The 26,095-nt window shown below is 64.1% G+C and overlaps 1 protein-coding gene across 2 annotated transcripts; it reads left to right on the forward strand.

The window, feature by feature from the left end:
- The first annotated feature begins 920 nt into the window (after positions 1-920).
- Positions 921-25,333, forward strand: MYO15A (myosin XVA). Of its 2 annotated transcripts, none has more exons than XM_069869845.1 (63): positions 921-4,714; positions 5,579-5,661; positions 5,816-5,879; positions 5,986-6,095; positions 6,321-6,395; positions 6,761-6,851; positions 7,281-7,384; positions 7,966-8,029; positions 8,103-8,216; positions 8,629-8,790; positions 8,887-9,000; positions 9,083-9,141; positions 9,389-9,512; positions 9,590-9,685; positions 9,777-9,908; positions 10,301-10,426; positions 10,642-10,719; positions 11,332-11,486; positions 11,619-11,664; positions 11,774-11,898; positions 12,112-12,229; positions 12,318-12,493; positions 12,562-12,646; positions 12,931-12,984; positions 13,170-13,251; positions 13,341-13,471; positions 14,167-14,262; positions 14,353-14,588; positions 15,194-15,372; positions 15,472-15,544; positions 15,688-15,879; positions 16,029-16,123; positions 16,235-16,326; positions 16,406-16,532; positions 16,674-16,735; positions 16,842-16,905; positions 17,006-17,144; positions 17,699-17,789; positions 17,874-17,970; positions 18,228-18,349; positions 18,482-18,541; positions 18,770-18,845; positions 19,230-19,345; positions 19,429-19,547; positions 19,622-19,763; positions 19,997-20,108; positions 20,279-20,353; positions 20,951-21,156; positions 21,228-21,361; positions 21,440-21,506; positions 21,662-21,734; positions 21,930-22,003; positions 22,092-22,174; positions 22,361-22,491; positions 22,624-22,718; positions 23,110-23,187; positions 23,344-23,440; positions 23,521-23,681; positions 23,773-23,906; positions 23,998-24,131; positions 24,613-24,746; positions 24,954-25,094; positions 25,171-25,333. In XM_069869845.1, the coding sequence occupies exons 1-63, from the start codon at positions 1,058-1,060 to the stop codon at positions 25,270-25,272; spliced, it is 10,434 nt and encodes a 3,477-aa protein (XP_069725946.1). In that variant the 5' UTR covers positions 921-1,057; the 3' UTR covers positions 25,273-25,333. The 2 variants fall into 2 exon arrangements, with proteins under 2 accessions (XP_069725946.1, XP_069725947.1); XM_069869846.1 differs by having other exon boundaries at positions 1,604-4,714; positions 16,238-16,326.
- The last annotated feature ends 762 nt before the right edge of the window (positions 25,334-26,095 follow it).

Consider the following 26,095-nt stretch of genomic DNA (forward strand, 5'->3'; position numbering starts at 1 on the left):
GCTGGCGGCTGCTGCTGCTGCTCTTCCCTGGGGTCTCCTGCCCCTGTGAAGAGGTGGAGTGGGTGCTGCCCCTGCCCATCCCTGCTCCTGCTGCTGCCCGCAGGTGATCCGCACGGGACAGCCTGTTCCCACTCCCGCTGCTTAAACTTTCATGAGCCTGCAGCTGACGGAATCCAGCCCTGGCATTAACATTTGATGTGATCACCCTGCGCCTGGGCACGTGTTGGTGCGAACACGCTGCCAGCACTGCCACGCGGCACTCGTGTGGCACACGCAGCCCCCCTTGCCAGGTGTGTGTGGGCAAGCGTGGCACCTGCACACGGACAATGTGCACAGCATGGCATGAGGGGTTCCCCTTGCGTTCTCAGCTCCTCTCTGCTTCCCAGCCGGACTGCGGGATTTGTTTGGTGTTGGGTTCCTCCTCACGGCGTTCCCTTTGGCTGTGCTCCTGGTGCCGGGCGGCACGTGCCTTGAGCTCTGCAAAATCATCTCCTCGCTCTCGGTGCCGCAATTTGGCTTTAGGGGCCAAATGGGTCCCTGGGCTTTATCCCTGTCTGCGTTGGCCCGAGGAAGAGGGAGCTCCGAGGTGTGGGGAGGTGGCAGCTCTCTACGCCGTCCCTCCCACATCCCGTTGGGGGATGCTCACCGCCGTGGTGGCCCTTTCCTACTCCTTCGGAAAAGTCTCCGGGCTGGAGCGGCACATCCCTTACATTATTCATGTCGCCACAAGCCCCGGCGGTTGGGTTACAGCCGGAGTCCAGCCGCCGGCACCGCGCTGCCTAACTCGTGGGGTGCCGCGGGAGGCAGGCGGCAGCTCCCTCCGGGCTGTGCCGGTGCTGCCGTCCCCAGCGCCATGCCAAGCGGGGGGACACCGGCGGCCGAGGGAGACACGGACCAGCACCTGCCTCACCAAAGCCCGGCGCAGGTAAATACCCTCCCGGGGCAAACCGTAGGGCTGGGAGCCGGACGGCGTGCCGGGAGCCGCCTCGCGCCGGCACGGGGCATCATCTCACAGGGCCCCACCGGGGCCAGAGCATGAGAGCTCGCCACTGCCAGGATGGCTGGCAAGAAGAGGGACCCCAAAAAGGATGAGGAGGCCAAAGGGAAGGGGGGCAAAGGGAAAGGGAAGGATGGGAAGAAGGGCAAGAAGGAGGCGCCCAGCGAGTCGGAGGAGACCTCGGACACGGAGCTGCTCAAGGCGGAGGAAAGTGAGGAGACGGAGGCCGTAGAGGAGGAGAAAGAAGAGGAGGTTGCAGCCGTGGAGGAGCCAGTGAAGGGGAAGGGGAAAGAGAAAAAGGGCGTTCTCAAAGGGGTGGCGGGGAAGAAGCCAGCCTGGGGGAAGAAGGTGCAGCTGGAGTCAGAGGAAGAGGAGGAAGGCAAGAGCGAAGCCACGCCAACCAAGAAGAACCTAAAGGGCACCTCCAAGCTGGTGATAGGGCTGGCGGCTGACAAGAAAAAGAAAGGGGCCAAGGCTGCAGAGGCCAAGGGCCAGCTCAAAGCGTCCGCAGAGCCCACCCCAGCCGAGGTGGAGGAGGCAGCGGCGCCCAAGGCCCGGGCGAAGAGGAGCTTCCGCAGCACCTCGAAGCTCTTCCTGGGCTTCAGGAAATTGGGGCTGCGTCGGCCCAAGAAGGGACAGTTCAAGAACACGTCCCGCTTCTTCTGGGGGCTGCAGAAGCACAGCACCAAGAAGAAGAAGAAGAAGAAGAACAAGGCGGTGCTCAAGTCCACCTCCAACCTGATGGTTCGCTTCAAGCGCGTGGGCAAGAAGAGGAAGGAGGCGGCCAGCAGCTCCCCACCGGCGAAGCCATCCTTCCTGTTGCTGCGCCGGGGCGGGCAGGTGGCCGAGGACAGCGCATCCCTCTTCCGCCGGCGCCCGGAAAGGAAATTCAAGCCGCGGGCGCAGGTGCTGAGCAAGGCGGCCGCTGCCACGGGCTGGCTGGCCAGGAAGGTTCTTTCCCGCCGCGGGCGGCTGGTCGGGGGCAGCCGGGCAACCGACACGGCCTGGCTTTCCCGCATCGGAGCCAAGAAGCTGCCATTCCCCGCAGAAGATGAGATCCTCAGGCATCGGGCCAATATGAAGCGGATCCCCAGCGTCAGCGGGCTGCCGGCCCCTGGCACCGCTCGGCACAGCCTGGAGAGGCACGGCAGCACGGCGTGGCGCCCGTCCCGCCGGCGCTCCCAGCGCGCGCCCACAGAGCTGCCGCTGCCACGCTACGGGTGGGCCGAGGAGGAGGATGGCGCTTACAGCCGCCGGCGTGGCTATGCCAGCGAGGAGGATGGAGCTTACGGCTCCCGGCGTGGCTACGTCAAGAAGGAAGATGGAGCCTATGGCTCCCGGCGTGGCTATGCCAAGGAGGAGAATGGAGCCTACGGTCCCCAGCACGGCTACGCCGAGGAGGATGGAGCCTATGGCCCCTGGTGTGGCTACAGCGAGGAGGAAGATGGAGCCTGCAGCCCCCGACACGGCTATTCCGAGGAGGAGGAAGGCTACATCCAAAGCCCAGCCTACCCAGCGGGGTACAGTTTCAACAACGCGGTGCCAACGCCTTATGCTGACTACCCTGGCTACGAGGCAGAGGATGATTATGGCTACTACGGGGGTGACTGGGAGGAGGGTGACCCACCAGGGCACCCTTATGGCTATGCAGAACTCGAGGACGAGGGGGCGTTTGGCGGTGGGTCCTCCCTTGCCCTCTACGACCCTTACAGCAGCGACCCGGAGTACGGCGAGGAGGCAGCAGGGCCCTTCGGCTACGAGGAGGATCCCTACGAGGACTTCGGGGAGCCTCTCGCTGGGGGGTACCGGGGCAGCGAATACCCTGAGCATCGCATCCAGTACAGCGAGGGCGGGTGGGCACCGCACGCCCAGTCCTCCTGCAACCCCTACGCGCTGGGCCTGGAGGAGATCGCCGAGGCCGAGGAGCCCGAGGAGTGTGAGGAAGAGGAGGAAGAGGACGGGGAGTACCCCTTCTCCATCCTTAGTGCCTCCTCGCTCCGCGGCATGCGGGAGACGCTTTCCTCTAAGCTCTCCCTCAATAGGAAATTCAGGCTTTTCCCCCGGCCCCAGGTCAAGCTTTTTGGCAGGGACCGCCTGGATGTTCCCCTGCTGCCGTCCCCCCAGCTGCCCACCGCCCGCGATGAGGACGACTACGCCGAGTGTGAGCCGCGGGTGCCAGCCCCCAGCCCCACGGCATCCTCGGGCCGCCGGGTTTCGGCAGCGCGGGCATGCGGGAGCCCCCTGGGCCAGTTCCTCCAGCGCTCCCTCTCGCAGCCCCCTGGGCCCCCGCTTCGGGGTGCAGGGGAGTTTCGGGACCCCCGCGCCCCTCAGCTCTCCTACCACCGCTCCAGCCGCAGGCTGCCTGGGACGGAGGGTGCCAGCCTGGGGGGCCGAGCGGCCCCGGCCAGGGACCCTCCTTCGCTGGCAGGACCCTGGGGGCAGCCCCCTCCCCAGGAGATGGGGGGCACGCGGCGGCCGTCATTCCGAAACCCCTTCGCCAACCCTGGGCGCTCCTTGTCGCCGCCACCCACCCGGCAGCCCCCCAGCAGCGTGCGTGGCGAGGGGCTGCGACGCTCCCCGTCCCTCGGTGCCAGCCTGCGGTGTTTCGGCTCCGAGCCCCCCGCCCCGCCGCCCGCTGCCCCCCGCTCTCTGGGGAGGCGTCCCGGGGCGCCCGTGGCAGGGAGACCCCTGTCCCCGCGGCCTTCGCGACGGAGCAGCCCCCCGGGGCTGCCGCTCCCCCAGGCCTGGCCCCGGCTCCCCGAGCCCCCCACCAAGGCGGTGAAGCCGCTGCAGAGAACCCCCTTCCTCGCACCCGCCTCCCGCCCCGGCAGCCGCCGCCGCAGCCCCCCCGGTCCCTCATGGGATGCAGAGATGCCCCCCTGGCAGGATCCCACACGGGGGCTCGCCGGGATGCCCCCTCCGTCCAGTCCTGCTCCCAGCACCCCAAAATCCTTCATCCAGCGCATTGGGCAGCCCCTTGCTGGCATGGCCCCCTGCTCGCAGCCGGCGAGGGCGTCTCCAGCCGAAGCGGGGGCTCGCAGCCCCTCGTCGGGGCGCTCTGTGGCTCAATCCCTGGCATCCTTGCTTGTGGGGAGCATGGCCCCTGCCGAAGCCCCTCCGTCCTCACCGCTCACCCGCCATCCCTCCTCCCGCTCGCCCTCCTTGCCCCGGCACCCATCACGGCGGGACGGGAGCACCCGCAGATCCCCGAGCCCACCGGCGAGGCCACGGGGCTGGGCTGATGCTGGGCGCCCCGTCCTCCCTTCTTCTCCGCGTGGCAACCGAAGCCCCTCACCGCAGCGTCGCTGCGCTTTCCCGGCCCCCCGCGGCCGAGCCCCCGGCTCGCCGGCTGCCCCTCGTGCCCCAGGGCCGGCCGAGGCCATCGAGGGCGATGGGGTGGCCGGGGAGGAGGGCGCGGGGCGCTACGCGGTGGTGACGCCGCAGGTGCAGAGGTTGGGCTCCTTCCGGAGGGCGTCCCGCATGTACAAGCAGCACTGGTCCACGCAGCACATCGTGCAGGTGCGGGAGATGCCCGACGCCTGGACGGTGGAGCAGGGTCCCTCCCGGCAGCCCACCCAGCGCGGCCGGCGGTGGGCGAGCCAGCGAGGAGCCGACATCGCCCGATACCTGTGCCAGCGCTCGCCGGCGGGCGGCTGGCGGGACAGGCACCCCTGGGCCGACGGGTACCTGGGCACCAAGCAGCCCTGGCGCACCAAGGTAACGTCGGTGAGGAGCCTGCCGGGGGTGCTGGCGGTGGGACGGAGCCGGTGGGCAGCTGGCAGATGGAGGGAGCCAGGATGGGGCGGCATTTTGAGACGACTGCCGGCTCACCGGGATACGAAGCCAGCAGAGCTGGGGGCTTTGCGGCACCCAGGGTGAGGGGCGAGTGGCTGCGGGGGCGCTGGGTGCTGCTGGGGGTTGTGTGGAGGGGGGTGATCATCGCCTGTTGTGTGTCCCCCCCATGCGTGGCCCCTGGGGGACACTTGATTCTCGCGTATGGAAATGCTGAGACCCGATCTGCGGCTGGGACGGGCGTGGGTGACACGCTGACCCGGTGGGTGTCTGCTTTCCTGCTCGCCGCCGGGCTGGCTGCCAACCTGCGTGCCACCCGCCCCACACAGCCCCTCTGTGGGGTGTAGGCTTGGGGGGCAGCCCCAGCCCCACGGCTCAGCCCCCTCGCAGCCTGGTTCTATCATCTCTGTCCAGGGATCCCCATCACCCATCCCCATCACCCCAGGTGAACCATGGGGTGTTGGCATGGGGGCAGTGCGGCCACCTCCCCCTGTTCCTGCCCCCACGTAAGGAACGGGGCTCTTCTTCCTCAGACAGTCCCCAGGGACACTTTTCTTTCCCCACGTCCCCGTTTCCAGTGCTTCTGCTCTCACTTGATACGTGACACTTGCTGGCAGAGCTCTTTGAGGGCTGTGGGATGCTCGCTCAGGTTCCAGCTGTCGCTGGCTGCTGGGTTCCCAGTTTGGAGTCACAGATGGTGCTTTTAGGGTGGCGGTGGTGACCGTATGGGTTATGGGAGGGAGCCAGCGTGGTCCTGCCAACAGAGCTGGGCTGGTTTGCTCCATGCAGATGCAGTCACTGTGCAGCCTGCCCATTGTGCGCTACCAGGAGCCGAAGGAGGAGGACGGGCTGGAGGACATGACCCAGCTGGAGTGAGTGTCCTTGTCCCCTTCTCCACCCACAGTGACCCTGTGCTTCCCACTCCATCCTGACACGGGGCCAGCTCCAACCTCCTGGGGCTGGGGATGATGGGGACACCTGTGGGGACAGCGGGCACCCCCTAATGCAGCCTCTGCTCGCTGCCAGGGACCTCCAAGAAGCTGCGGTGCTGAGCAACATCCGGACACGGTTTGAGCGCCAGCTCATCTATGTAAGCTTAGGGGCACACGGCATCCTCAAAAGACCCCGGAGATGTGGTGTTCAGAGGGGTCATCGCTCTCCAAGCGCTCACAACCCCAAACCTTGCTCTCCCGCAGACCTACATCGGCAGCATCCTGGTGTCGGTGAATCCGTACCGGCTCTACAACATCTATGGGACAGAGCAGGTGCAGCAGTACGAAGGCAGAGCACTGGGCGAGAACCCGCCGTGAGTACCGGGCTGTCCCCCAATGCCCTGTGAGGACAGGGACACCCCAACCCACCATCACCCACTCCTGGGTCCTACAGCAGCCCTGGGCCCCTGAGGACTTTCGGTTAGAGGAGTAACTGGGGGTGCACAGGGTGTGGAGGCCGTGCCAGCAAGCTCTCCGTGCCAGGGCAACGCTGCACCACACCCCTAACTTCTTCTTCCCCTGCTCCTGCTTCCCCGCAGACACCTCTTTGCCATCGCGAACGTCGCCTACTCCAAAGTGGTGGATGCCAAACACAACCAGTGTATCATCATCAGGTGGGACACGACATGCTCCTCCCCGGGATGGCCCCTGATCAGGGTTGACCTAATTGCTGCTTGCCAGGGTGCTGCCACCAGCAGAAAGGGCTCTCAAGCACTGGAACAGGCTGCCCAGGGAGGTGGTTGAGTCCCCATGTCTGGAGGTGTTTTAAAGCCGGGTAGTTGAAGTGTTTAGGGATATGATATAGTAGTGGACAGGTATGGTTGGACTTGATCTCAAAGGTCTTTTCCAACCTAACGATTCTATGGCTTAGCACCAGCACCAATGGGTGCCTCTAGGGATGGGGTGCTGGGTGGACGCGTGGTGGGTGCACCCTCACCCCCTGCTCGGTTGGTGACAGCCCCCTCGCTCTCTATTTCAGTGGGGAGAGTGGCTCGGGGAAGACAGAAGCCACCAAGCTGATCCTGCGCTTCCTAGCAGCCGTCAGCCAGAAACGCAGCACTGCCCCACAGGTAGGGGACAGCCCAGTCCCTAACCACTTGTCCCACCTCCTCATGCTCTCCTCCACTCCCTGCTCACTTCTCTGCCGTTCTCTCCTTGTCCCCATGCTTCCACTCGGACCGTGGCAGATAGAGGTACCGTGGGATGCGCGTGGGCTGGGATGGTTCAAGGGGACAGAGCATTGTGGTGGCATCTCTGCCACGTCACCCCAGCTGCAGGGGGACAGTGGGGACGGGCAGCAGGAGCTCGGGGCATGCACGTGCATGGGGTCTTGGTGCTCTCCTACATCCTTGCTTAGCCCAGCTGCGGTGCATGCCTTGAATTTTGGCACCCACGGGGGGGCAAGAGAGGGTGACAAGGGGGTTCTCCTAGTGACGGGGTCAGCCCACGGTGTGTTGGGAGGGCCTGGGCTGACCCTGTGGCTCTCACCATCATGGCAGATCCTGGAGGCGACCCCCTTGCTGGAATCCTTCGGCAATGCCAAAACCGTAAGGAATGACAATTCCAGCAGGTTTGGGAAATTTGTGGAAATCTTTCTGGAAGAGTAAGTAACACTGAGCACCATCTGTGTGTGACCAGACCCCACCCCTGTGTCCTCCTTGCCCCTACTCCTGCTCTGGAGGTGCCCAACGCGGCCCTCAGCCCTCCTTGGCTCCGGGGGGGTGTGCACATGGGGATACTTCTGGGGACAAAACTTGGGAGGGGAAAGGCCATCTCACCAGGAGACAGGGCTTTGAGGACCCTGCTCCAGTGGGAGGTGTCCCTGCCCATGGCAGAGGCATTGGAATTAGATGATCTTCAAGGTCCATTCCAACCCAAACCATTCTATGATTCTAGGTGCTTGGGTAGGGATAGGGATGCTGTGTCCTTCGCTGGCATCCTGACTGCTCCCTATCCCTGTCCACATCCCACTGATCCCAATGTGGGGTGCCTGAAATCACCCCAGGGAGCAGCAGCTCCAACCCTCGCTCAGGACCTGGGTGTGAGCATCTCTCCTTGCCCACCCATCCCTGGTGGGGAGCACCGGCCCCTCGTGTGCTGGGGCAGCGTTGGGCACTGGAGCAGGGGGCACAGCCGCTGCCCGCCCCGAGGTTGCCAGCTGGGTTCCTGTTCTCGCCCCTGCAGCGGCTTGATCTGCGGTGCCATAACCTCGCAGTACCTGCTGGAGAAGTCCCGCGTCGTCTTCCAGGTGGGTGGCAAGCAGTTCCTAGGCTCTGTCTTCTCTCCGCTGCCCTGTCCCACCACAGTCTTCTGCTCCCCAGGCCAAGAGCGAGCGCAACTACCACATCTTCTACGAGATGCTGGCAGGGCTGCCAGCCCAGCAGCGGCAGCGCTACTGCCTGCAGGGAGCCGAGACCTACTACTACCTGAACCAGGTAGCGTGACCCCCAGCCGGCCCCCCCAAACCACCCGCTCCTCAGCACGCTGGCCGAGCCTGGGGTGCAGTGGGTTCCTGGGTCCTCCTGGATTATAGAATCCTGGAATGGGTTGGGTTGGAAGGGACCTCAAAGCCCATCCATTCCCACCCCCTGCCATGGGCAGGGACACCTCCCACTGGAGCAGGGGCTCCAAGCCCCATCCAACCTGGCCTTGAACCCCTCCAGGGATGGGGCAGGCAACCTGGTCTAGAGCTTCCCCACCCTCATCGTGAAGAATTTCTTCCTAATGCCTAGTCTAAATCTTCCCCCTTCCAATTTAAAGCCGTTACATTGGATGGGAGGGTGCTCAGGGCAGGGGGTTGGTGCTGCGCTCTGGGATGCGCTGAGGGCATCGAGGGGTCCGTGCCAGGGTGGGAACTGTGAGATCCCCGGCAAGGATGACGCAGAGGATTTCCGTCGGCTGCTCAACACCATGGAGGTGCTGAGCTTCAGCGTGGAGGAGCAGAACAGCATCTTCCGCATCCTCTCCTCTGTCCTCCACCTGGGCAACGTCTACTTTGAAAAATACGAGGTACCCCGAAGGCAGCCAAGCTGTGCTTCTCGGGTGGGATTGACGATGTGGTGGAGGGGTGGTCACCTCATCCCACCACCTCACCACGTCCCACAGACTGACTGCCAGGAGGTTGCCACGGTGGTGAGCGCCACGGAGATCCGGACGGTGGCTGAGCTGCTGCAGGTGTCCCCCGAGGGCCTGCAGAAGGCCATCACCTTCAAGGTGACGGTGAGTGTGGGGGTTGCAGGGAGCAGGAGGTCCCTGAGGACCAAAACTCCATCACGGCGTTGGTTCTATATGCCTCAACCAGGAAACGCTGCGGGAGAAGATTTTTACCCCCCTGACTGTCGAAAGTGCCGTGGATGCCAGGTAGAAGGAAGGGGGAGCTGTGCTGCACAGGGACACGAGGGTCTGGACCCAGGGATGGGGCAGGAGGTGAAATGCTGGGCTGGGAAAGGGGACGGTTGGGTCCCTCAGTGCAGATGGGGCTTTATGGTGACTGAAATTGCAGCCCCAAAGGCTGCTCTGTGCATGACGTGAGGCTCTGATGGGTGCTGGCCGCATCGTGCCGTGCCGTGCTGGAGCTCTAGCGCTCTGCTTGTCTTCCCCTTCCCAGGGATGCCATTGCCAAGACCCTCTACTCCCTCCTCTTTGGCTGGCTCACAGACCGCATCAACAAGCTGGTGTACCCGCGGCGGGAGGCCCTCTCCATCGCCATCCTGGACATCTACGGCTTTGAGGTGAGTGGGATCCATCCTGGCTCCTTGCCCCTGGCCCAGGGCTGCAGGGTCTCAGGCTCCGTGGCCCCTTCTTGCAGGACCTGAACTTCAACAGCTTTGAGCAACTGTGCATCAACTACGCCAACGAGTACCTGCAGTCCTTCTTCAACAGGATCGTCTTCCAGGAGGAGCAGGTGGGCCAGGGAACAATGCTGGGCTCTGGCTCGGCGCTGAGCATCCCCACGTATCCGAGGGTGCAGGGCTGATGAAGTGCCGGCCCCGCAGGAGGAGTACATCCGCGAGCAGATCGAGTGGAAGGAGATCCCCTTCAGTGACAACCAACCCTGCATCGACCTCATCTCCCAGAAACCCTATGGCATCCTCCGGATCCTTGATGATCAGAGTTGCTTCCCCCAGGTGAGGGGCTGCCCAGTGCTGAGGTGGTGAGGATGGTGATGCCAGATGGTAGCCGTGGCTGGGATGTCACCATGGCCGAGGGCTGCTCTGCTCCTCAGCTGTTCTGGACAACCTGGGAGACCCCTTGTGTTTCTCTAGGCTGGACAAGCCCTGGGAGGTCCCAGGTTGGTGCCACTGGTGCAACATCCCCAGAAGACTTGCCCCATAAAGCAGAAAAGGGCTGTTGCACCCTCTCTGCTGATGGGGAAACTGAGGCACAGAGCAGCAGATGCCCATGACAGCACGGCTGCTCTGTGGCAGAGCTGAGAGCAGGGTCATCCCCACCTCCAAGCCTGTGTACCTGGGGCTGCTGAGCTCCCTAAGTCGTTTCTCACCCCTTCATCAATCTCCAGGCCACCGACCACACGTTCCTCCAGAAGTGTCACTACCACCATGGGATGAACCCGCTCTACACCAAGCCGAAGATGCCGCTGCCCGAGTTCACCATCAAGCACTATGCAGGGAAGGTGACCTACCAGGTGCGCAGCGGCCAGGTGCCCAGACTGGGACTTTGTGGAGGGTTAAAGAGAAGGTTTATGGGGTTAATCCTGCACCAGGAGGGTGAGGGGCAGCCCAGGGAGTCCGGCTGGGGGTCAGGAGAAACTATTCACCCCCAATGTCCTGACCTGGAGCTCCTCACCTCCCTTACACAAAGCCGCTAGGCTCCTCACTGCAAGGTTTTGCTTTTTGCCAGGTTTACAAGTTTTTGGATAAAAACTACGACCAGGTCCGGCAGGATGTGCTGGATCTGTTCATCAGCAGCAGGACCAAGGTAGGGCCCTGCCCAGCTCTGCAGTGCTGGGAGGTCCGTGGGCATGGGGAATCCCCTTCCATACATGTTTCTCATGTGCCCAAGCCTGTGCCCCCAAAGCTGGGGAAGTCCAGGAGCGGAGGATGCCTCCACCTCCACCTTGTGCCCACTTCCCATGAGATCCCCTGGGCTTTGACCCCTCAAGCATCAGCACAAATGACCACGTGGGCTGCTTTTGCGTGTACTCATCCCTCTCCCCATCTCCATCTGGGGATTCCAGCCAAAAAGAGGGGAGGGGACTCATAGAATCACCAGGTTGGAAAAGACCCATCGGATCACCAAGTCCCACCATTCCTATCAAACACTAAACCATGACCCTCAGCACCTCGTCCACCCGACCCTTAAACCCCTCCAGGGAAGGGGACTCAACCCCCTCCGTGGGCAGCCTGTTCCAGTGCCAAATGACCCTTTCCGTGAAAAATTTTTTTCCTAATGTTCAGCCTGAACGTCCCCTGATCCATCAGATCACTCAGCTCTGGGCAAAAAGGCAGTGACCGGGCTGGGAAGAGGAGCTATGAGAGCTGTGGCACCTTGGCCACCATCCTCTTCCCTAACCCTTCCCATCTCCCCAAGGTGGTGGCCAACCTCTTCTTCGGCCATGCCCAGGTGATAGCCAGGCAGAGGAGCCTGATCAGGAGGAGCAGCACCAGGACGCGGCGCTACAAGGCCCCCACTGTCGCTGCCCGGTTCCAGCAGTCCCTCCTGGACCTGGTGGAGAAGATGGAGAGGTCAGGGCAGGCAGGGTGGGCAGGCCAAGCCCTGCACCGGGCTGGTGGCAGCAGGGTGGCAGCTGGATCTGAGCCGAGGGTGGCCACTGCGGGTCCCTGTCCACCACGGCCAACAGGGTCTCTCCAATGCAGGTGCAACCCCTTCTTCGTGCGCTGCCTCAAGCCCAACAACAAGAAGGTGAGAGCTGGCTGGTGCTGCCCGTGGGGTGATGCTGGAAGGTGGAGGGTGCTTGGTGGGCAGGGTTCTGCCAGCATGGCTGCTGAGGATTCTCCCCGTTTCCCCCCAGGAGCCGGGGCTCTTCGAGGCCGATGTGGTCAGCAGCCAGCTGCGGTACTCGGGGATCCTGGAGACCATCCGCATCCGCAAGGAGGGCTTCCCAATCCGCATCCCCTTCCTCGTCTTCATCGACAGGTGCTTGGGGGCAGCAGGTTGGGTACCACCATCCCAGAAAGAGAGACCGCAAAGCTTGAGGGGGTTTTGGGGGCAGTGTTTGGCCTGAGGGTCCCTTGCAGTGGGAGCTGGGGGGAAGCTGCTTTCCCAGGAATGGCGCTCATCACCACAGGGAGGTTCCATGCCCTCGTCCTGGTGGGGTCCCATGCAGTGATGGGATTGTGGGCTCTCCAGGTACCGCTGCCTCGTCGACATGTGGTCCAGGGTCATCCCCAATGGGGCCAACTGCGTGGAGATGCTGAGGAAGCTCTGCCCTGTCAGCCCCAGCATGTACTACGTCGGCGTCACCAAGGTTGCCTTTGGGGCAGGGGTCTGGCTCTGGTGATGCCCTGGGGAGGGTGGTGGAGGTGAGGGGTTCACGGCATCGCCCCCCTTCCCAGCTCTTCCTGAAGGAGCAGCTGTACCAGGCATTGGAGAGCAAGCGAGCCCGTGCCCATCACCTGGCCGCGCTCACGCTCCAGCGCTACGCTCGCACCTTCTTCATCAAGAGGCGCTTCCGCTCCCTGCGCCGAAAGATCGTCCTCCTGCAGAGCCGGGCGCGGGGCTACCTGGCCAGGTGGGGGTCCCAAGGGGTGGTGGGAGGGCACTGGTGGGTGGCAGAGGGTGATGGATGCTCTCCTGCAGGCAGCGGTACCGGCGCATGCGGCGCACGCTCATCAGGTTCAGGTCGCTGGTGCACATCTATGTGAACCGCCGGCGGTACCTCAAGGTGAGCTGGGGGCTGGCACAAGCCGGGGGCGACCTGGGCACCCACTGCCATGCTGCCACACGCTTGGTGGTGAGCCTGGAGAGGGTGGAGTGACACCCTCAGATCCTGAGCACCCCCACAAGCCATCCTTATGACCTCCTCCACACCCCGTGGGGCATGGGCTGTGCCTCTTTGGGATGAAAGCCTGGTGGTGCTGGGGGGGTGATGGCACCCCAGGAGGATCCCACTGCCTCCAACTCTCCCTCCACCCTGGCGGGGGCTCAGTGTGGCTGCTCTGCTTGCAGAAGAAGGAGGATGCCCGCCGGCGGGCTGAGGAGGAGAAGGAGAGGATGAAGCAGGTAAGGAGGTACGGGGATGCGGCACTGGAGGAAACATGTATGTGTGGTGCGTGTCCAATCTGTGTTGATGCACCCTCATCCCTGCTGTGGGCTCGCTCATCCCTACGCTGCCGACCAGGGCACCCATGGGTGCTGGGGCAGGGAGCAGCGTGGCAAGTGGGTGCATCCCTGTGCTGCACCGGCAGGAGCTGACAAAGAGGGAGGTGGTGGACGTCACCCACCTGGAGATCCCAGCCGAGCTGATGGGGCTGCTGGAGGCTGCTGCAGGTGAGCAGGTCTCGCACCACCACTGTCCCCACTCCCAGTCCCTCGTCCCCACCCCTGTGGCTCTGCCATAGCTGCCTGCTGTGCCGTAGCTGCCCGGGAGGTGAACGCTGGCTGTGTGGTCCTGGTGCCACCCCCGGCTCTGCAGCCTGACTCCCAGCTCACCCTCCCGCTCGACATCAACGACTACCCCATGGCCAAGTACGTGCGGGGCCACTTCCAGGTAAGGTGGGTGCTGCGGCCCCGCAGCGGGGAGCCTGTCCCGGCGGGCAGCCGGCTTTCGGGGAGTCCTCGGTGCCCTGGTCGTGGCTGAGCGGTTAGGTTCAGGGTCCCCGCAGGCAGCTTTGCCTGGCGGCTCCCCATGCCATCCCAGCGGGCTCTGCCCCGGCTTCGGCCCCAGGGATGCCGTGGGGTGTGAGAGCGGCCGGATCCGGGGTGGCTGTGGTGCTGCGGGGAGCCGGCAGCGCCTTCCCACCCTCCCCGTGGGTTCCTGTTGTCTCCAGAGGCCGGGGGGACCCCGCTGAGCTTATCGGAGAGAGACCGCCCGAACCCTCCTGGACGCCTGACGTGGGGCGGATTCGGAAACACTGGGGCGGGAGACCAGGTCGCTTTGCTCCTGGGACCCCAGCCCCACTCCCGGTTGCTTTGCCTTCTTCCTTCTCTTTGGCCCCTATTTTTGCCACGTGTTTCCCAGTCCCTGGCATCACATATGATGGCACCGGGGCTGCATCCTGCTCTCCACCTCACCGAGGTGCCAGTGGCCCGATCCCTACCCCGGTACCAGGAGGCTGCCAGCCCCGTCCTGCCCCTCGCAGCCCCATCCAGCATCAATGCTACGCTCAGCCCCATGGGGCCATCCCCATGGAGCTGGGGCTGTCCCTGGAGCCCAGGTAGCCATGAGTGCGGGTGTCACCGCAGGAGCCGGCGTTTGGGATGCTGACAGCCCCGCTGACGGCCCCTCTCACCCGCCTGGATGAGGAGCTGTGCCACGAGGCGCTCAGCCTCTTCCAATTGGTACGTGGGATGGTGTGGGATCTAGCACCGCGGTCCCCTGCCCGCTCCCTGCCTGGGGCCGGAGGGAGGACCTGGCTGTCCCCGCGGCAGATCCTGCGGTTCATGGGGGACCCGGGGCTGGGCGGCCCTCAGGAGACCCTCTTTGGCAACTACATCGTGCAGAAGGGGCTGTCGGTGCCGGGGCTGCGCGATGAGCTCCTGGCCCAAGCCGCCAACCAGGTCTGGCGGAACACCAACGTCAACAATGAAGAGCGGGGCTGGCTGCTGCTGGCCACCTGCCTCAGCGCCTTCCCCCCCTCCACCGCCTTCGACAAGTACCTGCTCAAGTGAGCTGGGGATGGGGCTGGGGACGAGGGCTGGCTGGGAACCTTGGGGACAGCCTGGCACATGTGCCTGGGGACAATTCTGGGGCTCTCCAAGACATCCCTGGTGTGTGCTGGGGTGCTGCCCTGGTCCCTCCAGGATCCCTCTGGCCAGCCTGGCACACGTGCTCAGATCTCTCCAGGGATGCTCTTATTCTAGTGCCTGAAGGGGCTACAAGAAAGCTTGGGAGGGACTTTTTACGAAGGCTTGTAGCGGTAGGATGAGGGGCAATGGGTATAAACTGCAGAGGGGCAAATTTAGACTGGACATAAGGAGGAGTTTCTTCATGATGAGAGTGGGGAGGCACTGGAACAGGTTGCCCAGGGAAGCTGTGGCTGCCCCATCCTTGGAGGTGTTCGAGGACAGGTTGTATGGGACTTGGAGCAACCGGATCCAGCGGGAGGTGTCCCTGCCCATTGCAGTGGGGTTGGAACTGGATGATCTTTACGGTCCCTTCCAACCCAAACTATTCTATGATTCTGTAACTCTACGAGTCCCTCCGTGCTCTCCTGTGCCAGCCCTGGGGCTGCTTCCCAGGTTCCTCCTGCGCACCCTCGCTTCCCTGCAGGTTTGTCTCTGACTATGCCTTTGCTGGCTACAAGCCGGTGTGCCAGCGCAAGCTGATGCACGCCATGGCGCGGTCGCAGCTGGGCGCTGCCGCTGCCCGCACCTTCCCGCCCTCGCTGCTGGAGTGGACGGCCAACCGCCGGCAAGCCCGCATGGCCCTCGACCTCCACTGCTTTAACGGTGCGGGACGGGGTGGGGCGGTGAGGGTTGGTCCTGCCTTGACCACCCCGCCACTCTCATGGGCAGGAGGGGACCAGCTCACTGCCCATCCCTCCCCAGGTGACCAGTTTTCCTGCCCCGTCCACTCCTGGAGCACGGGCGAGGACCTGGCAGGAGATATCCTGAAGTACAGGTACCCACCAGCTCGGGGTGAGCACAGGGTGCAGCGTCACCCCGGGGCCATTTCGGGTCTGGAATCTGGAGCCGGAACGCCCAGCTCGTGGGCAGCGTGTCCCCACGGAGCTGTGCTCATCCCCTGTGTCCCACTGTCGGCAGGGGGCTGGCGGAGGGCTGGCGTGGCTGGTCCGTGGCCATGAAGGCAGGTGCCCAGTGGGCCGAGCTGGCCGGCCACGACTATGTCCTGGACCTCATCTCTGACCTCGAACTGCTCCGCGGCTTCCCCAGGCAGAAGTCCTGCTTCCTCATCGCGTGGGAGGGGGCTGAGAGCCGCAGCAGGGACAGCCGGGCGTAGGTACCTGGGCAGGGACGGGTGCCCACCACGGGGCTTGGGGGGCAACACCAGCACCAGCCTAGACGGGTGCTGACTGGGATGTGGTTTGGGATCCTGGGGGTGTACGGCACCCGGTGGGTGTAGGATGAGCATCTCCTCCCTGCAGGGTGCTGGGACACGGCTTGGATTTGGATGAAGTACCTCCTCCCCCAGCTGTGAAAGCCCCCACGCTGCCGTCCGCAGAGGCGTACCCCTCTCAGGGTAGGGCATCCCCCCTCCTGGCCCCCAGAGCTGCTGGCAGGGCCATACTGGGGAGCCCTGCTGTGCTGGTGAAGCCCTCCTGCAGCCACCTCACCCCTCCACAACCACCAGCAGACGGGGACTTCGGGGAACCACGCAGCCAAAAGGGTCTGGATCGGTACCTGGACAGCCTCTTCGACCCCGTCCTCTCCTATGGCAACGGGGTGAGAGGGGCATCTCCTGCCCGAGGCAGAGGGAGTCCAGAACTTTGCGGGTGCATGCAGCTTGGTCTCTGTCCCCCAGGAGCTGGAGAAGCCAGCTGCCCTCTTGCAGAGGATGAAGGGAGGAGGTAGCACAGGAGGAGGGGATGGTGGCGGTGATGCCAAGCAGACTGGACCCTCCATGTCCACCGAGATGCGTCAGCCAAGGGGTGAGTATCCTAATTACTCCTGCATCCCAACCCAGCTCCCTGCCTCAGTTTCCCCATTGGATCCCCGGTCCCTTTGGTGGGAGCCATCCCTGCACCCAGCACCCTGGCACGAGGCTGCAGGACGACCCTTTGCCATTGCAGCTGTAGAGCCAGCCCCGTCCCCACAGCACCGGGCAGAAGCCAACCAGCCACCAGCATCCCCGGTGAGTGGGGCAGGGCCAAGGGGGTTGAGACCTACGCAGCCTGTGCCGCAGGGCAGCGATCCCTGGCAGCTCCCCAGGGCTGCTCATGGCACAGTGTCCCTTGCAGGGCAGAGCAGCAGTGGGGATGCCAGCCCGTGCCCCCCAGCCACGGCCCTACCTGCAGAAAGCCGGTAAGGGATCCTGGTGCTACGGGGCAGCAACGGGGACTCACGGTCCCAGGCATGAGGGTGATGCCTGGCCCCACTCTGAGCTGTGTGCTTGGCCCCGCAGCAAACGCTGCCCGGCGATGGCCTGGAGAGCTGGTGCGGCATTCCCGGCTCAACTCCGAGCACGTCCCGCAGCCCACGCACGACATCCGCAACATCATCCGGCAGTGCCAGCCGGCCCCGCGCGGCTCCCAGCCCCCCAGGTACCCAAGCCGTGGGTTTCTCCTGCTTGTGGGGGCATGTGCCAGCCCAGGGTGCAGGTGATGCTGGGCTGCAGGTAATGTGAGGGTGCGGGTGATGCTGGGCTGCAGGTGATGCTGGGCTGCAGGTGATGCTGGGGCTTCAGGTAATGCTGGGCTGCAGGTGATGCTGGGATGCAGGTGATGCTGGGGATGCAGGTGATGCTAGGGTGCAGGTGATGCTGGGGATGCAGGTGATGCAAGTGTGCAGGCAATGCTGGGGTGTAGGTGAATCAGGCGATGCTGGGATGCAGGCACTGCTGGGATGCAGGCATTGCTGGGGTGCAGGTGATGCTGGGCTGCAGGTGATGCTGGGATGCAGGTAATGTGAGGGTGCAGGCGATGCTGAGGATGCAGATTATGGCAGGATGCAGGTGATGCAAGTATACAGGAGATGCTGGGGTGTAGGTGGTGCTGGGGTGCAGGTGATGGGGGAAGCAGGCAGTGATGTGGGTGCAGGTGATGCTGGGGTGCAGGCAATGCCAGGGTGCCGGCCACGCAGGGTGCTGTCTCCGCAGCAAGCTCTTTGGGAAGAAGCAGGACCCTCACGAGGAAGCCATGCAGATCCTGAAGGAGCAGCTCTCAGCAGCCCGGGTGCCAGCGGCTGCGGTAGGGGCTCAGCGGTCCCCGTGTCCCCCATGCTGGGCTGCTGGAGCCACCAGCCCCGACCGCAGCCTGCGCTCTGCCTCGCAGGGGCCCAAGGAGGCTGTGGCTGCGGTGAAGCCGGTCACCAGCAGCAGGTACCAGCTGCGAGCACCGACGGGGCGTCCGGCAGCCCCCGTGGCCCCAGGTATCACAGAGCCAAGCCGTGGCACTGGGGGGGTTGCAAGATTGAAGTGGGGAACCTCGTCCTCCTTGGTAGCACTGGGTGATGCCTGATGCAGCCGTGCATGAGTCCAGCCCTGCAGCATCCCCACGGGATTAACCACTGTGCTCGGCTAAACCCTCCCTGCTCCACAGCCGACCCCCGTGCCTCAGTTTCCCCGGGTGGACAGGGGCCTGTTGGTGGTCACCCAGAGCTGTGCAGGTTTTTCCATCCCTTTGCAGTCTCCATCTCACGGGAGCTCCCGTCGGAGGCGCAGCAGGTGCAGACCCAGCTGCACCGGAGCTGCAGCGAGGACTTCTACACCTACCGCAACGTGCCCTGGAAAATATACATCCGCAAGGAGGTGCGGGAGGATAGGGACAGGCGGGTGTCAAAGTGCTGTGGGGATGAAAGGGGCTTTTCGTTGAGCCTGAGGTCCTGCTGGGTGGGTGATGCGGGCAATGCTGATGAGCTGGGCTGCTCTTCCTCCTGGCAGGTTTTCTACCCCAAGGACAGCATCAACAACCCGCTGCTCCTCGACCTCATCTTCCGTCAGGTGAGGCACCAAGCTGGCCCTGGAGAACCCCAGGGGTGCCATGTGTGTCCCCACTGGGGTGATGGTTTACTCATCGCGCTGTGTCCATCCCATCCTCCCCTGCCGCTCTGCACAGGAGGGGAAGGAGGTATCTCCTTCAGCTGCCCCAGTGTGGAGGAGGGGGTCAGGCAGGGGGGCACAGCACTGTCCCCCTAAAATGACCCCACGATTCCTCACCCCCTTTCCTAGATCTTTCACGACACACTCTCTGACACCTGCCTCCGGATCAGCCAGGAGGAGCGGCTCCGCTTGAAAACCCTCTTTGGTAACCCTTGGCTGCACCTTCATGCCCAGGGTGGGGTTCACACCTGGGGAGCCCAAACCTGAGGGGCTCCAACCCAGCCACCTCGCTGCCCATCCTCATCTCCTGGGCACCTCCAAGCCACAACCAGCTCTGCTTAAAGCTGGGATAGTTTTGCCTCCAAACACAAATAGTGCCCTGTGATGTGGTGCTCCACAAAGTCATGAGTTGTGTCAGGTCTCAGCCGGGCTTGCTACTTTAGCGGCTCCCTGTGGGATGGACTTGTCTCACCATCCAGGTCCTGCCAGGCTGGGGAAGGGGATGAGCATCCCCGTTCTCACCTCGAACCCTGTGTCCGGGTGCTCTCTGGGGTGGGGGGACATCTCTAGGGGGTATTTCTCCCTGCAGCGGAAAACAAGCTGGACTCCTTCAGCCCCGTGGCCACCGAAAGCGTCAAGAGGGAGATCATCGCCGTGGCACGGGACAGCTGCGAGGTGTATTTCTCACGTCTCTTCCCCGCCACGGTGAGGGTCTGGCCATGGGGTGGGTTGGTGCAGGGGGCACCGCAGCCCCGTGCTCGCGGCTGAAGCAGCGTCCTGGCCCGCAGGGCAGCGTGGGGACAGGTGTGCAGATCCTGGCCGTGTCCCATGCCGGCGTCAAGCTGCTGCGGCTGGTGAAGGGCACAAACGTTCCTGGGGAGCAGCTGCGGGTGCTGCGGGCGTACAGGTAGGGGTGAAGAGCCCGGGCGGGACGGGAGTCGCGGGTGCCGGGTGTTTCACCCTCCCTTCGTCCCGCCCCAGCTACGCCGATGTGCTCTTCGTGACCACCCCATCCAGGAACATGCTGGAGTTCAACCTCAGCAGCGAGAAGCTCATCCTGTTCTCTCCCAAAGCCCCCCAGGTCAAGGCCATGGTTGACCACTTCATCACGGAGCTCAGGAAGGTGGGGGGGGTGCCCTGGGGGCTGGGGGTGGCCAGGGGCACCTCCCGGAGACTGGAATCTGGGGGCACAGGGTGGGCAGTGGAGGTCATCCTACAGCTGGGACTGTGCCTGGGAGGCTGTGGGGAGGTGGTTCTGCAGCCGTGGGTTCTCGAAGTGCCTCGTGCTGTGGGTTGCGGGGATGTGGGGGGGCGTGCGTGCATGCACGGGCTGTGCCAGCCCCACCCCATGCCCAGGACTCCCAGTACGTGGTGGCTGTGAGGAACTACAGCCCAGAGGACAAGGGCCAGCTCAGCTTCCACAAAGGGGACATCATCCGCCTGCAAACGCTGGAGCGCTCCGAGAGAGGTGAGGGTCCCCCCCCAGCCCCTGCTGTGACTCTCTGCCCCGTGCCAAATGCGCTCGATGTGGGCACGGGGACAGCAGGGCCGATACCCTCACCAGCCCCAGGGGTGGCCATGCCCTGGCCTCGCTCCTCGTGCCACCCAATGTCCCCATGGCACCCCATGTCCCCACAGACCACTACTACGGCTGTGTGGTCCGCAAGAAGGTGATGTACTTGGAGGAGCTGAAGACGGGCACTCAGGATTTTGGTGGGTGGCTTCACAGTGCCGCGCTATCCCCATGTGTGTCCCCGGTGTGCGTACCGGCTGGGGCACAGAGCAGATCCTGCCTCTGGTCCCGTAGCAGCATGGTTTGGACTCTTTTCTGCACCCACCTCATGCAGGAGGTTGCTCTCCTGTGGTTTCTACCCTAGGTGGCACCAAGTGCTGCCCCAGATCCCATTGTGGTCTCTGGTCTGTGCTGTGACCTTGAGCACTACCAAACCACAGCCCTTTCACAGAATCATTAAGGTTGGAAAAGACCTCTAAGCTCATCCAGTCCAGCCCAGACCCACCACAGACACTAAACCCTGTCCCAAAGTGCCACCTCTACACGTATTTTGAATCCCACCAGGGATGGAGACGCCACCACTGCCTTGGGCAGCCTCTGTCAGTGCTTCCCCACTCTGTCAGTAAAGAAATGTTTCCCACTATCCAATCTAAACCTCCCTGGTGCAAAACCCAGCCAAACCCCACAGCCAGACCCCTGGGAAGGCCTCGGGGGGCAAGAAAGGAGCAGGTGGAGTTTTTTGGGGGTGAGCCCTGGGATGCCAGCTCAGGGCCATCCCCACCATCTGCCCGGCGCAGGGTGGAAGTTTGGGGCCATCCATGGCAGGTCGGGGCTCTTCCCCAGCGAGTACGTCCAGCCCGTTGCAGCCCCCGATTTCGTGCATTTGCCAGCGGAAAGGAAAGAGGAGCCCAAGGACAAGCAGGGCAGGGTGGCAGCTTCAGCAGCCGTGGCCGCAGCCGTGGCTTCTACTGCTGTGGCCCAAGAGCTGGACCGGAAAACTGAGGTGGGTGCTGGCCGGGGGTCAACGCCAGCACAATGCTGGCTGTGCCCGGTGCCCACCGCCCCGTTCCACAGGCATCCCCCACAAGCACCAGCTTCATGGAGGGGCCGGGGGGAGATGGTGGTGAGCAGACTGGAGATGGCACAGGGACCTGCCCCATGCTGGCCTTCGCCCAGCGGCATTTCCGCGCCGCGCAGCACCGCACCACGTGAGTGTCCGGTGGCAGGGCAGTGGCGCCCCGTGGCAGAGACACCCATGCCCACCCCTTCCCTTGTCCCTCTCCCAGGGACTCTTGCGGAACAAAAGCCAAGCGGGACGCGCCCAGTGTGCTGGAGATGCTGATGTTCACCAAGGTACGGGGAAGCAGGGTGTACTGGGGTGCCCTTGCCCTACTGTCACCTGCGAGGCTCCCTAAGGTCCTGGCATGCTCAAGAGCTCCTCAAATGCCAATCCAACCCCCAACCCATCCCTCTGGCTGCTGCTGGGAGCTGACCCTCTCGCCCTCCAGACCCCCATCCAGGAATCTCTCATCGAATTTGTGGATGGTGGCATCAACAAACTGGCTGCTGAGGCTTTCCAAGGTACATGGAACGTACAAGTTCCCTGTCCCCCTGCCCCACGGTCATCTCCAGCCCCATCCTTGGAGGAGGGAGGTGGCAGGATTGGGTTAGCTCCTACAGTCCCACTGCCCCAGGGTATTGCCCACACACAGGGGAGCGTGTCCTCAGGGAAGGGATGGGGTGAGCTGCGTCACCCTGTGGCTTTGTCATCCCCAGCTGTGATGAAATTCATGGGCGACCACCCTCTGAGGGGGCAGACAGAGCTGGATGCCATCTGCACCATCCTCAAGGTAAATCCCCCACCTGGGGGTGACCTGGGCAGGAGGGTGGCACCTGGGGACATCCCCAGCTGCTGAGCGAGCTGTGCCTGTCCCCTAGCTGTGTGCAGAGCATGAGGTCCTACGGGACGAGGTGTACTGCCAGATCATCAAGCAGGTCACCAACAATACCAGCATCAAGCCGTGAGTCCCTGCACCCATGTTATCCACCCCAGCAGAAGCTGGCACTGGGGTTGCTTGTGTCCACAGCTGAGCTGAGCTGCTCCAGCGTTGCGGGAGACCCGGGTCCCCCCTCGCAGCGCTCCCTGGGGTGGTGGGTGTCATTGTGGGCACCCTCTGTGGGGGCTCAGCCCTGGCTTTTCCTGGCAGGGACAGCTGCCAGAAGGGCTGGAGGCTGCTCTACATCCTCGCCGCTTACTACAAGTGCTCCGAGGTGCTCAGACCCTTCCTTGTGGCCTTCCTGCAGGACGCCAGCAGGCACCCGGAGCTGCCTTTCCATGGTATGGGCTGTGCACGCCCCAGGGTGCAGGGTGTGTGTTGGGGAAAGGCACCCACAGGCTCTGGAGGTGCTTTAGCAGAACCAGCGTTGCGGCTCAGCACCGTCCTTTCCTCCTTGTCCCTGTTCCCACCAGGCATCGCCAAAGCCTGCGAGCAAAACCTGCGGAAAACCCTGCAGTTTGGGGGGCGCAGCCTCTTCCCCAGCAGCATGGAGCTCAGGGCCATGGTGGTGAGGCCGGGGGCTCGTGGGGTGCAGGGTGAGGGCGATGCCAGCTTCAGATCCCCCCAGGGTCTGGAGTCCCCCATGAGATCCCCTGCAGCCACTGTCCTGGGGCTGAGCTGATGGCCCCTCGCTGGCACAGGGAGCGCAGAGCTCTTTGGGGTCTGCTCTCCAGGGCCATTGCTTTTGGGGTGCCTTGAGCTTTCGGGGGTTCCCAGCAGGGACACAGCCCCGTGTGCATGGGGCAAGGGGCACCGTGGCTCACCCAGGCAGGATGGACAAGATACCAGATGAACCCCATGGGACGATCCACACACGATAGCTTGGGGATTCGGGGTGTCCTTTGGGGTCTTGCTGTGCAAAGGACCCCCTGGCACCCCAACGTGTCCCCCTCATGCAGGCTGGACGCAGTGCCAAGCGCCAGCTCTTCCTCCTGCCTGGTGGCATCGAGAGGCACCTCAAGATCAAGACGTGCTCGGTGAGTTGGAGGTGATGAGTGGCTCAGCACATGCAGGGCTCGTGGTGACCCCCAGGACGTGGGTGGGCTACCTCCCTCAGCTGTCCCCAAGCTGGGGGACTTTGTTCTCTGGCAAAGCAGTGTGGCAGCATCCCAGCCGCCTGTCCCCATGCCCAGGTGGCTCTGGACGTGATCGAGGAGCTGTGCTGCGAGATGGGGCTGCAGCACCCAGAGGCTTTTGAGGAATACATCCTTTTTGTGGTGACCAACAGAGGTGAGGAGCTGGTGGGGACGGGATGTGCCGGTGGGTGTGACGCGTGGTGGCCACGCTCAGGTTCCCCTGGGGTGGTGCAGGGCAGAGCGTGCGGCCGCTGACCCACCGGGAATACATCCTGGACGTGGCCGCCGAGACGGAGCGCCGGGATGCCAGCTACACCTTCTGGTGCCGCCGCGTCGTCTGGAGCCAGCCCCTCAAGTTCGACAACGAGCTCTATGTCACTGTGCACTACAACCAGGTCTGGCCACCACACCGGGCTCCCCTGGGGCCACCTCCCTGTGCCACCCACAGCGTCCCCCATCCCCAAGCTGTGTCCCTGTCCCCCCCAGGTGCTCCCTGACTACCTCAAGGGGCTGTTCACCATCCTGCCGCCCGCAAGACCAGGAGAGCAGCATTTCCCACATGTGGCCAAGCTGGCAGCTCTCCAGCACCGAGCCAAGGAGCGGCACCACCTCCCCACTGCGTACGGCCCAGGGCAGGGGGCTGGGGAGGCACGACCCATGGGGTGTGGGACCTGCTGGCCAGCCCCGACCCTGACCTGCATCTCCCTGCAGGCGGGAGGTGCAGGACTACGTCCCCCCTCAGCTCTTCCACCTGCTGAAGGCCCAATCCTGGCTCCACATGGTGACCCAGCACATGCAGCAAGCCCAGGCACTCAGCGCCCATCAAGCCAGGGCGCAGTTCCTGGGTAAGCGGCCACGGGATACGGAGATGCTGCTGCCAAGGATGCGATGCTAACGGGAACACAATGCTAATGAGGATGCCACGCTGCTGGGGATGAGATGCTGATTTTGCCCTCCTAATGAGGACACAACGCTAATGAGGATGTGATGCTGCCGGGGATGCGATGCTGCTGGGGGGCTCCTCCGTGGGGAGGCTGGGACAGGCAGACGCCGGCGCTGTGTGGAGCCTGGGGTGCTGTGGGGCCAGCAGGATGCCGCACACGGGGGGCAGGGTGGTCCCAGACCCCCATTCAGCCACCTAATTTCTCAGTAAACTGCAGTGGGGCCCCTTGGCTGCTCCTTGGCCCAATCCTGCTCCTGGTCCAGAGCCAGAAGTGGTGTAAAGGCTCCAGGAGCTGACCCAGCTCCTTCCAGGCACGGGGCTGGCTGAGACCCTTGGCAGAGCCCCCAAGAGGGGTGACAGAGACCCCCTCCTCTGCCCCGCAGGGCTGCTGAGCGCCTACCCCATGTTCGGCTCGTCCTTCTTCTACATCCAGAGCTGCAGCAACCACGCCATCGTCTCCCCCTGCATCCTGGCCGTCAACCAGAACGGCCTCAACTTCCTCAGCAAGGAGACCCATGTAGGTGGGGGGCTGGCGGGGGGCGAGGGGACCGAGGAATCCCTGCCCGCTGCTCCTGCCAGGCGGGTGGGATGTCCCTCTCTGGAGGGACAGGGTCAGGCCTAGCAGGTCTGCTGCCCCTCTCCATCCCACCCCCATCCGCGCCCGCTGGGCTCCTCGGTCCCCTCGGTGTGGGGGCGCGCGGCCACCGTCCCTCGTCCCTCCCAGGAGCCCATCGCCAAGTTCTCGCTGAAGGAGATCCAGTCGACTCGGACGCAGCGGCCGGCGGCGGGATCCAGTTCGCCCTACGTGGAGATCACGCTGGGCGACCTCCTGGCACAGGGCATCACCCAGCTGCAGCTGGAGCAGGTTGGGGACACGCGGGGGGCTGCGGGGGGCCCTGCCGGGGCTGCCGCCGCCACCCACAGCCTGTCCCCTCCGCCAGGGCCTGGAGCTGTGCCGCGTGGTGGCCGCGCACATGGAGAGGCTGCTGGGGGCCCGCGAGAAGAGGCTGACGCTGCCGCCCAGCGAGATCACGCTGCTCTGAGCCCCCAGGGACGCGGGGGACACAGGCTGCGGTGACCCCGGGGGGTCCCCTCTGTGCTGCTCACGCCTTGCTGTTGTTCTTGGGGTTTTATACACGGCCACGAGCTTGGCCCGACTCTGCGTCGAGGGTTTTGTGCTGTCTCCTGTGCCTCAGTTTCCCCATCCCCGTGCCTCAGTTTCTGCAACCCCACGCCTCAGTTTCCCCATCCCCATTCCCCCTATCTCCGTGCCTCAGTTACCCCATCCCCATCCCCATCCCCCCATCCTCATGCCCCATTCCCCCTATCCCCATGCCTCAGTTTCCCCATCCCCGTCCCCCATCCCCATGCCCCATTCCCTCTATCCCTGTTCCTCAGTTGCCCCATCCCCGTGCCTCAGTTTCCCCTATCCCTGTGCCTCAGTTTCCCCATCCCCGTCCCCCCATCCCTATGCCCCATTCCCCCTATCCCCGTGCCTCAGTTTCCCCATCCCCGTCCCCTCATCCCTATGCCCCATTCCCCCTATCCCCGTGCCTCAGTTTCCCCATCCCCGTCCCCTCATCCCTATGCCCCATTCCCCCTATCCCCGTGCCTCAGTTTCCCCATCCCCGTCCCCTCATCCCTATGCCCCATTCCCCCTATCCCTGTGCCTCAGTTTCCCCATCCCTGTCCCCCCATCCCCATGTCCCATTCCCCCTATCCCCGTGCCTCAGTTTTCCCATCCCCGTCCCCCCATCCCCGTGCCCCATTCCCCCTATCCCCATGCCTCAGTTTCCCCATCCCCGTTCCCCCATCCCCATCGCCCCCTCCCCGTGCCTCAGTTTCCCCCCTCGCCCCGCCTGCCCC

The sequence above is a fragment of the Phaenicophaeus curvirostris genome, chromosome 16 (assembly GCF_032191515.1).
Source record: "Phaenicophaeus curvirostris isolate KB17595 chromosome 16, BPBGC_Pcur_1.0, whole genome shotgun sequence".
Taxonomy (NCBI): domain Eukaryota; kingdom Metazoa; phylum Chordata; class Aves; order Cuculiformes; family Cuculidae; genus Phaenicophaeus; species Phaenicophaeus curvirostris.